The sequence below is a fragment of the Chanodichthys erythropterus genome, chromosome 2 (assembly GCF_024489055.1).
Source record: "Chanodichthys erythropterus isolate Z2021 chromosome 2, ASM2448905v1, whole genome shotgun sequence".
NCBI classification, from domain to species: Eukaryota; Metazoa; Chordata; class Actinopteri; order Cypriniformes; family Xenocyprididae; genus Chanodichthys; species Chanodichthys erythropterus.
The window spans coordinates 17742501-17756906 of record NC_090222.1 but is presented as its reverse complement, the minus strand read 5'-3'; the positions used below and the strand labels follow the sequence as shown (position 1 = coordinate 17756906).

The window sequence follows — 14406 nt, the reverse complement described above, 5'->3', positions numbered from 1 at the left end:
CCATCTCCAGTAGTTTGTGGTTGCTGTCTCTTCCGTTTTATTTTCAAAACCGAAACTATGGGCCGGGCCAGTGCTGCCACCTTGAGGACAAACTAATTAGCGCAAAAAAATTGCATGTGCGAACTGAGCATACAGAGGCTGCGTTCCAGTTCGTTTTTTATATGCCCTTCCCTGGCTAACTTCCCTCAGTCTCGTTGACTTGGATGTACATCATTGCTTATGTTGCATGAGTGCACACTACTGGCGGAACCCTTGCAATGTGCTGAACTGAAACTTCCTAAGCCCTTGATCACTTGAAATCTGCTATGGAGCTGATTTATTATTTACATTTTCTCGCATTACGAAACTGTTTAATGCAGCATTCTGCATGTATATATGTGTGTTGGGTTAATAATTAATAATTAAAATAATTAATCTATCATAGAGTTGTTTGTGGTAGGGTAAATTAAACGCGATATGCAGTGACGTCACAATCGTGTTGCATTGTGGTATATGGAGCTGCCTGAAGTGTAGATATGAAGTACGGTCAAAATTGAGGGAGCTAAGGTCTATCCATATAAACTTTCCTTTGTCCACTTCACGAAGTGGAACGCACTTCAAAATGGCGGCAGGGATTCACCCGAAGGGAAGTGCTTAGGGAAGTTCACGAGTGCATGTCTAAAAGTGGAGTGTTTTATGCGTTTTATGTCACGTGCACTACACGCATAACCGTATACAGAAAAATGTAAGTATACTTTAGTTTTGACAGCCGAACACATGGCCTTTCAAATTGTACTTCAGGCCTGTTTTTGTGTCTGTGGACAACAGCAAATGTGCAAGTGATTTGAGAGCTTAAAAAGAAGGGGCCATAAGCGGGCATGTGTCAAATGTATTTATCTACGCTCAAGGGGCGGTGACACTATACTTTTTGTTCTAATGAAACCGGAAATGCAAACTCATGCAAAGTAGTTTCAGATTTCGTTTGGTGAACTCTGTCCAGCAAATTCATATTGCGTGAAGATATGTGACCAGTAGAACACTGTCAGAGAAAATGTCCAACAATTGAACCTTTAGGGGTACAACAGCTTGAGGCCAATTTTGTACCTGATCTACCACTAATATGCTTTGCAGACTCTGCTCTGCTGTGGCTGTGTGCATTCATGTGTTTTGGAGGAGGCGTGGCTTTGGACAGCGCTCTGAAGCGAGGGTGGGATCCTTATGCTTTCAAAGCTAGTTCGCAATTGCTAGCCTCTCTGAAAATTGCCTTCCCTACCTTTAAAAACATTAATTGTTTCAACTTAGTACCTTGTAAACATAATTTGTTTACAGATAAACCAATTTAACAAAAAAACTCTGTCATTACTCTTGGACAACGACCCAAAACAACCCAGACAGACTGAAACTTGTTGATTATAGTCATCGCTTGCCATTTTGGTGCATCAGACGGTTAGTGAACGGAGTGGGCGGTTTGTGGGAGTGCTGTCTGAGTCTGAGTCTAGAGAGTTTGCTTGAAAGATTTCTGGTCCTTTGACAACCAAAAAAGAAATACAACCATTTATTATACATACAACGGGGTCCAAAATCCTTGAGTTAAAAGTTGAACTGAAAAACGAACATGAATTAGTATTTGGTGTTCATTTGCTATAGTGGCAGCATACACTTTTCATTTTACATCATAGCATTTCTTTGTTTCCCATTTTTCAAAATCTTGAAACTTTGTTTATTTCCAGATTTCAAATCCCACATTTTCATTGTGGCCTTTTGGACCCCACTGTAATTTCAAATACCTTGCCAAAACTCCCTTTGCCCAGAACCATGAGGAAGTTGAAATCGTGCAGTCCAACTTGGCCTTTGCCCGTGTGCAGTACAGTGGGAGTCGGACTCAGAGCAGCCGGGGTCACAGTAGGAACAGGCGTTGTCACGGTAACCGTAGCAGGAGGAATAGAGGGTGGGATAGCAGCATCTGGTACCTTCAGAAAAGAGAAACACAGGATGAGAGAGAGAAAGAGAGAAAAATAGTTTGTTTCAATATAGACATATACTGCCCTCCTGTGGGTGTGTTATGAAAGTGACAATTATGGTTCTCACTGAAGAAGACTTGGAGAAGTTGGTTAGATGACATCTACAGAATCTGTTTTCCTACAGGGTTGAGTGTTACACGTGGCTGTTTGCGACTTCATGTTGTCAAATAGAACATTTGATCTTAGATCAACACGTTTATTTGTGGACCTGTGATGGCCTAAGGCTTCTATTAGCATTCTCTTGGCTGAACACTGCATGTTGACACTTTTACTTAAAGTGATTTACAATACACTTATTACAAAAATAATCTCTCCTGGAGCAAACTGGAGTAAAGTGCTTTGCTCAAGGGCACAATAATGATGCTTCATGGACAGTCACTTGAAGACTTTAGTGTTTAAAGTTCTGGATGGCAACTGAAAAGTTGTTGGCTACATTATCGAGTGCTTAGAGTAGGTAATACAGGGGTGTATTTATACAAAAAAAGGTAACATGAACACAATAAGGTTCAATTAGTTAAAGTCGTGAAATGTTACAAGAAGTGTGAGGTCTTTTCTCTGAAAAAAAAAAGTAATAATTGGAAATGTCTGGCATACAGTGTCACCAGAGAGAAATCAGAGAAGTTTCATCAGAAGATCCATTTTATTTTTCATGAACTAACAACATCACTTTATGAAAGTTAATGTTAATTTGCAAAAACTTTTTTTAAAACTTTTTTAAACTAATTATTTTACACTTTTTATTAATTCATGTTCATAATACAGTTACTATTGTTAATGTATACTACTTGAAATATTAAAAATATATTAGTATAATGTAGAAATTAACCCAAATAAATAAATGCTGTATTATATTATTTCATTTTAGCTATTGCATTAACTTGTGTTAGCATACAGAATGTTATTATAAAGTGTTACCAAAAATGAAATACACATAAATGTGCAAACACATAAATGTGATACATTTCACATTAAAAAAAATAAAAAAAAATAAAATCATCAACTGTGGTTTAAACAGCTGTATAGCTGGCCAAATCATAAAACTTTTACAAAAAATTATCAAAAATGTTGAAAAAACATCAACCTTAATTTAAAAATTAGCTATAAAGTTGGTCAGATCATAAATGTGACAATTTTCACACACAAAAAAGTGTTACTAAAGCTGAAATCATCAACTTTAGTTCAATAATTAGCTGTATGGCTGATCAGACCATAAACACACACACACACACACACACACACACACACACACACACACACTGGTTTGTTTTGCTATCAAAGTGAGGACATTCCATAGACATAATGGTTTTTATACTGTACAAACTGTATATTCTATCCCTCTACACTACCCCTAAACCTACCCATCACAGAAAACTGTCTGCATTTTTTAAATAAAAAAAACAAACAAACAGTTTAGTATGTTTTTTAAGCCATTTGGTTTACAAGTGTCCTCATAAACCATGTTTATGTTGTAATACCCATGTCGTTATACATATTTGTGTCCTCATAAACCATGTATACAAGAACACTCACACACAGCCAACAAAAATGAATTACATACAAGTATAATAACAGTAAAAGCACAAGATCTGAGAGTACCTGCAGGTCTGGGTCGGGTACAGGGATGTTATAATACTCTCCCTCATCCTGGTTGAGTAGTTTGAACCAGCCGCTGACGGAACGTCTGAATATCTCACTAACGCCGAACGACAGAGCGCCCATGAAGTCATTCCTTGAGGTCCGATCCCAGTCCCAGACCTCTACAGACAAACGCCTGTCCCACTGCCTCCCACGCACTGAACTACACTCAGACAGAAGGAAAGAGAGAGATAGCCTAGCATCCACTTAGAAGACCTTAGCAACTGCATAGCAACACCTTGGCAACCACCCACAACACGCTAGCATCATGGTAACAACTTCTGGATTGTACACACATACATACAAACAAACAAAATAAACACTCACAAGGTGAAGCTCTCGTTGAAGATGGGGTTGAGCGTAGAACGGATGGTTTTGGTTTTCTGTTTGCTCTGGCTCTTTGGATCAGGGATGAGTTTGAGCTTCACATAAGGGTCCGACAAGCCGTTAGGGTCCATGGGTATCAGGTTACGTGCCTCATGCACTAAAACATAAAATATATATTATTGAGAACTAAGCATGTGTGTTTATGCATAATAGTATTTGCATTACTCATCTTATGCAATAGAATAAAACAAATGTGCATGTTGCTGTTTATATGCTTTGAATAGTGAATGTGTGTTCAGTTGTACTGTTAAATTGACCTGTCAGAATGAAACATGACAGCAGTGCATTTTTAAATGCTCAAATTCTCTGTAGAGCATTAGTAGTCTTCTCACTACTCATTAGACTCTATGGCGGTGCTGATGTAAGAGCCACAGGCTTAGTTAAGTTGACACAGTGCAGCTAATGCATTGTAATACAGCAGATTGCGTGTGTATAATTAGCTTTTTCCTCATGCACTGATGATGCTGTATGCACATATTTCCCTCTGCTGGAGGAAAGCTGAGTTGTGCCAAGCGGCTCATAATGCATCTCCAGTGTATTTCCTTAAACAGCAAATTCTCTCTGTGAGCAAAGGAGTAATTCTTCATTGGGGTATAAATAGGAGCACCTTAATAAACATTACCTAGCACTTTCCATGAACAGAGTACAAAACAAGGACAGCCAGACATTTATTTTCTATTAATTTTCTAAAGGGTTTGAAATTTTTGCAAGCCAGTTAACTAAACTTGGGGCCATGTATAACCTACATATTTCTTTTACATTGTATAAAATAGCACTAAAATAAGATAACATTTATGAATATAATACAATTAATATAGTTATATATATGTATCTTAAATTAATCTGTCACTTGGTAGGGGTTATTTATCAAATTAAAGAAAAACATTTGTTTAATCGTTTTTTCGTACAATAATTTGGCGAACAGGGTTGAATGGTTGTGTTCTGTAATGGGGTAAATGGCATGGTTGCATACTTTTTTGGTCATTAAAGGCAACCTACAATGCCCCTTTTACAAGATGTAATATAAGTCTCTGGTGTCCCCAGAATGTGTCTGTGAAGTTTAAAAAATACCCCACAGATCATTTATTATAGCTTGTCAAATTCTCCCCGATTTGGGTTTGAGCAAAAACACGCCGTTTTTGTGTGTGTGCTTTTAAATGCAAATGAAGTGCCGCTTTCCAGAAGAGGGCAGAGCTTGAACAGCTCGCACTTTGGTTGCTCAACAACAACAAAGCTGGAGAATCTCACGCAGCCAAATTGATGATTGTCAGTAATGGTGTTCAGCCTTACATTGTTCAAATCGGAGTCAGACACTGATGGGAGAGACTCAGGAAGAAGTTACAACTTATAGAATGGATCTGGATGTTTCTGAACTGTTAGTGGATAAATGTATGTAGTTGTTGTGGAGTTGATTCAACTCATCAACCATCATGTGCCGTCATGTTAATCTTTTGTGCAACTCAAGCGTTGAATTGACCCTCTTTTTGAAGCAGTCCAGCGTAAAATGACGGCATTGTAACAACACTCTACTACAACAACTTTTCTTCTTCTTTAAAGCAGCTCAACATGGCCTCAGCCTCTTTGTTGCATGTTCTCAGGGGCAGGGTTAATGTAAATTTTAGGATTAGTGATGTCACTAACCTGGGAAGGAGCTCATCATAGTTCCTACCAGCCGTTTGTTGTAGTCCTTAAACAGAGAATTCTTTAAAAGAAAATACTTCCCTTTGCATTGAACTTTGAGCGTCGTAATTTTGCAGACGTTGTTTATGCTCAAACAGCAACATTACACACTAACTAAAGTTAAAAAAGTGAAATCATAATCAACCACCCCTTTAAAATGAATTAATAATAAGCATTTTGTTTTTGCAAAAATTAATCAAATATCAATTAGATGGATTATGTCAACATCATAACATTGTTGTATCAATTTTGTTGGATACAGTCAAGAATGTCAAGACCATGTATGTGGGAGAGCACAAAAATAAAAATATGTAACAGATACTGTAATAACATAATATTCAGTTTTAAAACTCATGTTTTACAGGCAAGGCTTAAAAGGTGCAATATGTAAGAATTTTGCAGTAAAATATCCAAAAACCACTAGGCCAGCGTTATATATTTGAGTACTTACAATATCCCAAATGTTTCCAACTATTTGTAAATCGTGAGAAAACTGCAATTTTAACCAAGGCTCCGGGACGTGTGAGGAGTCGCCTGTCAATTGCGTCATACCCGCTTTAACCCTCGGTTTCCGGTTTTATTTTGTAGAAACCATGGAAACACCAAAGACGCTTTAATATTTACATGTTTCAATACACAAGGGAACAACTGTTTTGATATATTTATAGACAGAAAACTAATTATTGTTACATAGCTCAACACGTTTAGTCTTTGTTTAAATCAAATTTTCTTGATGTTTTGAGAGTATGCTTTACCATGCCTCAGAGAAAAACACTATTTTGTCAAGTAGCTAACATAGCATAATCAGATGCAGCTTTATTTTTAGTAACAGTAATACAGAATTTTCTCCATCATACAATACGGTTTAAAATGAATTGCATGCCATTTATCAACACAAGCCATCCTGCATTTAATATATTCTAAAATCGATCAGCTTACTGCAGTGTGTAACAGTGTCTCACAGCATCCACCGAGCGAACGCACAGAGTAACGTTATAACATCATTTTCAGCAATAAAATAAATGTATCTAATACATGATCTAATATGATAAACAGAGCTGCGTTACCTCATATTCATGACCGAAAAAGCAGAAGCGGCGCTGGCGACTGTGTCATAATAAAAGTCCTGCTGCTCGTGAGGTGTGTTTTGCGCAATCGCTCCAGCGGCCTCGTTCAGCTCCCACAACACTCGGCCCTGCTCTGCTTCATACTACAGTAACGGTAATAATCGCATTCATGAAAATGATTTCCTTCCGAGTCCTATCCCAATTAAGACACATGTCCCAAGATTCCGCGCTCAAACTTGGCGTCATCAAGCTACGCCTTTGTTTTGAATAGGCGTCAAGCGACCTCTAGCAGACAGAAAATATTACATAGTGCACCTTTAAACCTAATCCCAGACTAAAATGGACGTTTGAGTTGTTTTAACTGAAAGCAGCTTGCACTGACATATCTTAAAATATGTCAGTGTCATTGTTTTGTCTCAAGAGGCACACCAGTGATGTTTTTTCTAAGGCACGTTTATAATAGCTATTTAAATGTCCTAATTTAACTAAGGCCAACTCCTGGCTTAATCTAAGCACTGTTTTTAAAACCAGGCCATGACGTTACAGGTATGTTCACCTGTGACATATATGTCTTCTTTCTCTCCACGCACAGTCAGACGAATCCTCCCCCTTTTCTCAGTGTGGTCCTGTCCGCACAAGCTGGGGACGCTGCTCTCACAACGCTTGTGTACATTCATGTCACAACCTCTCTCGCACAGTCACACACAAACAGACAAATAACACAAAAACAAAAGACAGAGAGAAAGAGTGATGTACTTATAGTCTCTTGCAAGTCCAAAAACAAAAAAGACCAGTCTGTCTAATAAATCTTCCAAATCTAATAGAAACAGTGTAATTGTTAACATATGCATTGTCATACGTTGTACCTTACGAGACGACATGCTGAAGTAGCAAGTGCTGTCAGCTGCAACAGCCTGCTTTATTATTTTCTGAAAGTGTATCATGTCATGCAAATTATATTAGATGACATGGTTGTTATTTCATGGATTAAACGATAGTTAATGGGAATGAATTCAATCTAATATACAGTATGAGATATCTATTAAAATCCTGCAAAAACATCACTCTACATGTGTGATACCATTAGATAAATTAATGTTCATTTAATAACAGCGATCTTGATAATTATGATATGCTAATCTCAGAACTGATACAGTTTAATCAGGATAAAAATGTTGTAAAAAAATATTTAAATGATATGAATGTTGTGCTTCATGTAGAATTTGAGCAAGAAATGCACTTAATTCATTAAATTAAAATCACTTACTGTAATTTGAAAAATGAATAGATATTAAAATTTACAGTAATTTATATATATGCTTGAATGGCTGGCAGGATTACTCCAACAAGTATATGCACAAAGAATTTGAGTAAATTAAATTTGACCCAATCCTGAACTTAACAATAATATAATATAATATAATATAATATAATATAATATAATATAATATAATATAATATAATATAATATAATATAATATAATATAATATAATATAATAATTAAGTAAATTCAACACTTCTATTTGCAAGTCTCCTTTTTAATTATTTCGATTGAATTTAGAAAAAAACAACAAAAATATTTTAAACATTACGGAGATTGGGCAGGGGATTTTTTAAATTTATAAATAAATTTAAATGTATTATATTATATTATATTATATTATATTATATTATATTATATTATATTATATTATATTATATTATATTATATTACATTATATTATATTATATTATATTATATTATATTATATTATATTATATTATATTATATTATATTATATTATATTATATTAAAGCATGAGAAAAAAGAGTTTATATGCTTTGAGGTCAAACATGAGGTCAAAAAACTTTTTTGTATACTTTCAATGCACCATATGATCGCCCACAACATCCAAATATATTGTCAATTAATTCCTTTGATTCTATACGTGGTCTCTCAGCGTTGGTCGATCACATCCGATAACATTTTTATGATACAAAAGACGCGAGCTTGTTCACACCAGCTGTGAGAGCCGCGGCAAAAATGAAAAGTCAGCAGCGGTTGGTGTGTATAACGCAGTGAAATATGTACGGTTCAAACTACTTTATTTTTGTTGCCAGTAATAGAGATGTACCGGTCTATCCACCATCAATCAGAACCAGCCAGTTCCATTTTTTTGTCCCAGACAATATGCACTGCAATAATTTCCCAAAATGTAATTTGTGTGGCCGTTATCAGAGGCAAGAGATGGGACACGCTGAAGACGGACGCATAGAGAAGAGCAGAGAAAATACTGTACCGGGCAGAGCAAGTTCACTGTTGCGATGCTCCGAATATTGGAAGACAATTCTACACATTAAATTGGGGTGGGCTTTATATGAATGCATTTCTGAAGGAACTGACTTACTTCACAAAAGTTTCAATTTCATTTTCTTTTAGGGACGTTCACATAACGCGTATTTTCCGCGCGCAAGTCCTGGTCTAGATGAACTTCATTTGGATAATCCTTAGCTCAATATATATATATATATATATATATATATATATATATATATATATATATATATATATATATATATATATATATATATATATATATATATATATATATATATGTATAGACTCACTGGCACATTTCATGCCCTGATGTATGAGGCCGTAGAGCAGAGACCCACAGTGATCACAGAAGGTGGGACTGGCATATGTATGTACTTTAAACTTGTGTTTGCTCTTGAGATCCTAGAGGGAAGGACAGAAAAAAACATTGTACTCATTTAATTATTTTATTGCTTAGTCCATTGGCATTTTGCACTTTGATGTGTTTTCATATTTAACAAAGAGGGGCACCATGCACGCCCAGTTCTTGGAAAAGAGATTTAAATTATGTGTCTGATAAGAAGCCCTCTCATACTGTTCTTTGCTCTATAAATAGGACAAGCTTTATGCACTGACACACACACCAAGCATATGCACAAACAAACACAGATATTCTACTTTCCCTCTGGTTCTCTCTCTCTCTCTTTAAAGGTCCAGAGGAAAGGCTTCATTTTGAAGTGACTTTTTCACTGGGAGCCAATTAGCTAGGGCTATTTTGAGGATGAATGGTGGATGAATATATGAGTTCAGCTCAGCTGTGAAAACTGAATCCTCCTAAATGCCTAAACCCATTCCACCCCACCCTCGTTTCTCTCTCTCCACCTCATTCTCACTCTCTGAATGCTGCCCGCTGCTTTTCTCCACCCTCTGACAATCTTCCTCTCCACTTCTCTCCCTCTTTGTCAGTCTGCCTCATCTGCCTTTCACACAGGCATTGTCTACCCTTCCTTATGGCCTAGTCGCACAAGCACTTCTCCTTTACCTCATTGTACAATCATTTTATTTAGCTGCTTATGAAAAAAATCTCATAAAAAGTTGTAACTATTCTCCTGAACAAGACATGATGATAATAAATACTGTAGCTCTCTTCCAAAACCTAGTGAGCTGCCTCACTGCCTGCAGATGCCTTTTAAGACAGCATCCTAACTATCACAGAAGTGAAGATTCACAAACATTGCTTCATGCTCTCAATTTGTAGCGATTTCAGTAGTTTGATGTTAGCATGTTGCTCAGCTAACAGTGTGATACTCTAGTAAGCATAAACATATATACAAACAAATATTGTGTATTGTTAAAAAGTAATTTTAAATTACACTGAAATATTTCTATCAACACTTTCTGGTATTGAATGAAATATAGATTTACAATCAACATTTATCTCACTTCGTCTACCATCTTGGATCATTTTTTTTCAATAAGCTTGTCCAAATGCATTCTGGGAATGACTTAACCCAAAGGACACATTTGAGCAAAGGAATACCATAGACTTAATATAACATCCATCAATATAGTATCAATACAAAATAATATCAAACAATATAATATCCATCAATCCATTCTTCAAACAGCTGTCTGCATATGTCTGCTTTTTAATTTCAACTGAATTGGCAAAAATAGCAACAAAAAAGGTTTTATATTATGTTATGTTATGTTATGTCATATTACATTGCATTACATTAAGATATATTACATTATATTATATCCCAATATGCATAAAAAAATGTATATATAAGCAAACAGCTTATCCTAATGTAATGTAATGTAATATAGTAAATTATAATAATAATTTAATCAATTATTATAAATAAATAATATATAAGTATTATTATTATTATATATTATTAATTATTTTTGTCTATCAGTCTGCTTTTTAATTTCAACTGAATTGGCAAAAATAGCAAACAAATAGCATACAAAAAAGTTTGAGTTTGCATAATACATGTGTGTGTAATTAACATGTATATATAAATACACACAAATTAATGCATATATTTAAGAGAAATATGTTTATGTACAAAAAATTTATTTATATATAATATAAATTATAAAAAAATATAAATAAATACATATACTTGTAAATATTTCTCAAATATATACATTAATGTTTTTACATAATAATACATAATTACACACAGCACATCCACATATATTAGGCAAACTCAAACTTTTATTTTGTATGCGATTAATCGTTTGACAGTCAATTATTAATTATTATTATTAATTATATTCAATTAAGTATTATTAATTAAAAATATAAAATTATTATTATTATATATTATTATGTTATGTTATGTCCCAGTATGCATATATATATATATATATATATATATATATATATATATATATACACACACACACACAAATATTAGGAAAAATAAACCATTTTTTTAATGACACTAAACTTTTTTTCAATGATTTATCGCAATGCATTCTGGGAATGCCTTCACCACACAAGAATGCCAAAAAAGTGCATTTGGGGGCAGCAAAATTAAGTTGTCTCCCTTTTGAAACAATCTTTGGAAGAGGCCCATGATGCCTTTGATGAAAAGAGCTGCCTACGTAGACTGCTAACTAGGACTTGGAACAGAGGGAGTGTGTTACAAACCCCTTCCTTGCTTTTCTCTTTCACACATATTCTCACACTCACTCTGTACTACGCGAGTGTGAGTAGCGGTGTAACACCATCATATCACATCCCCTGCATGTTTTATCATACTGTAGCATGAGTAAGAGAGAGAGGAAATTGATATTCTTTTTCCTTTAAAGCATCCTCTTTTAAAGAAGGTATGCAAGAGAGAGCAATAAAAGGCTCGTCAGGAAAAGGAAAAAATGTGTGTGACGGTGAGTTCTACTTCCATATTGGCTTACTCAGCCAAAAAATAAATGGCTTGCCATGCAAAAATGAAGAGGAGAAAGACAGATGGGGTACGGATGATACAGTAGAATAAAAGATGAACTCTGGTGATCATAGCAGAAAATCAAGCATGAAAAGAAGAGTTATACGATGATCAAGCAAAAGTGATAGCACAAAAACAACAACAACAACAAAAAAATAATGCTAATGGCAAGGGGATCACTGTACAATTTAACAAAGAAAGAAACAGACGCTACATACATACCTCTGCTTTGGGAGCAGTGATGGCTCCAGGACAAGTAAAAGTGACGAACTCATGGCAGCGTTTGTGCACCACAAAACTGCACACTAAAAGAAACACATATCAATTGTATACATATCTATTAAAAGAAACCGTATCTACGTATCACAGTTTAACAAGTAATGGTAGAACATTTTATTAATATTCCCTTTGTTAGGGGTTATAGAGGATTATTAAAAGATGAATAAATTAATTTATGAGTGCACTTAATAAATTTAATAAACAATTTTTAATATAATTCAAGATAATTCACAATATACAATGTATTATTGATGATGACAATTCATGATATACACTACCGTTCAAAAGTTTGGATAAAATATTTTTTTTAAATGGTTTTTAAAGAAGTTGTTTATGCATTCAAAAATACAGTAATATTGTGAAATATTATTACAATTTAAAATAGCACTTTTATATTTTATTACATTTTAAAATGTAATTTATTCCTGTGATGGCGGAGCTGAATTTTCAGCAGTCTCCCGTAATCCAGTCTTAAGTGTCACATGATCCTTAATATTTTTAATATTACTGCTATAGAATTTTCAGTTCAAAAGAATGGCATTTTTTTTAAACAGAAATATTTTGTAACATAAATGTCTTTACTGTCACTTTTGATCAATTTAATGCCTCCTTACTCAATAAAAAAATGCATTTATTTAAAAAAAAAAACCTTACACTAAAAAAATAAAAATAAATCAACAACCCAAGTTGGGTTAAAAATGGACAAGCCCAGGAATTTGGTTGTTTTAACCCAGTGGTTAGGTTAAATGTTTGCCCAACCTCCTGGGTAGTTTTATTTAACTCAACTATTGTTTAAAAATTATTGTATTGCTTGCTTAAAATGAACCCAAAATATGTTTAATAAATGAACATTTATTAATAAGTTCGATTAATAATAATTAAACAATAAACATTTATTAAATTGCTTATTAATAAATGTTCACCTTTTGATTAATATTGTTGCCTCTAGTAATTGTGTGTCTGATTTTGAGGATTTTGGGTTAATTTTAGGCCAGCCATACAGTCATTTTTAAACAACAGTTGAGTTAAATAAAACTGCCCAGCACGTCAGGCAAACCATTTTCAACTCAGCATTTTTGAGAGTGTACAGATCCAAAACTTTTGAATGTAATGATGCAGCAAACAAAATACTATAGTGAGATTATATGGAGGGCGTACAGGTCATTGCTACATTGCCTTTTTGCCATGTTTATACAGGATAGAACAGACAGCAGACAGGAAGCAAAGTAGGAAAAAGAGAGCGGGATCAGAAAGAACCACAAGCCAGGACTTGATCTTGGGTCAAAAAAAGGCTTTGCTCAGACTTTGCTGTCTCAGCTTACCTTTTGTCAAATAAGACTTGCTTCAGCAAACCACTTTTCTGATCTTCACATGCCCACCATAGACATTGAGGGGTACATGGAAGAGGATCTTCATGCTCATTCACAGCAATCTATGATAACGTTTAATTTTACTCAATTCATAAATAGGCCATAAAATGAAGGATTCATGAAAAAAGAAATACTGCTATGAATGAGCATGAAGAAAAGAATTTTCAGGTGACTTTGATAGGAAGCCCCAGATCGAATAAGCGATTCTGGATTTTCTGCCACTGTTTTGTTTTTAGTTGAGTACATGTGTGAATTTAAATATGGTAAAATTACAGACTCAAATCATTACCTTGACACTGGAATCCTTGCTTTCCAATTCCCCTGTAAAACAAACAAAAACTCACATAATGCTGTCTAATTACATTGTATGTAATTGCATAGATATGTGAGAAAGAGCAGATCACAGAGAGCTGTCGAGTGTGTGTATATGTGTACCAGCACAGAGGGCAAACAGAAGACATAAGCTGCTGAGGCTGCAACAGATAAGGTAATTTCAAGAAATCCTCATCCGACGGGCAATTTAAGTGCTCTTCAGTTCACCATAATAACAGGTTGCTCTGCTCATGACATCTTTGCTATGCAAAACACAACTTAGCATAAATCCCTAAAGTACTAAAATAAGATACTTTGACACCCAACACTTTGGGCATGATCTGCTCTTAAAATGCATCTGAGAGTATCTATGGCTCTTTAAGCGTGTCCTTCAGACCAGTCAACAGGCTTTGAGAGATGTG

The 14406-nt window shown here is 34.8% G+C and overlaps 1 protein-coding gene across 1 annotated transcript in view; it reads right to left on the bottom strand.

Moving 5' to 3' along the window:
* prkcg (protein kinase C, gamma) overlaps nt 1-14406 on the bottom strand; it is a 29368-nt gene that overhangs the window by 12116 nt on the left and 2846 nt on the right. The window contains exons 2-8 of the mRNA XM_067393369.1: nt 13962-13993; nt 12246-12328; nt 9378-9489; nt 7326-7454; nt 3963-4119; nt 3597-3798; nt 1767-1949 (exon numbers count right to left, since the gene is read on the bottom strand). Of these exons, the coding sequence (XP_067249470.1) occupies nt 1767-1949; nt 3597-3798; nt 3963-4119; nt 7326-7454; nt 9378-9489; nt 12246-12328; nt 13962-13993 (898 nt within the window). The remainder of the gene's footprint in view (nt 1-1766; nt 1950-3596; nt 3799-3962; nt 4120-7325; nt 7455-9377; nt 9490-12245; nt 12329-13961; nt 13994-14406) is intronic.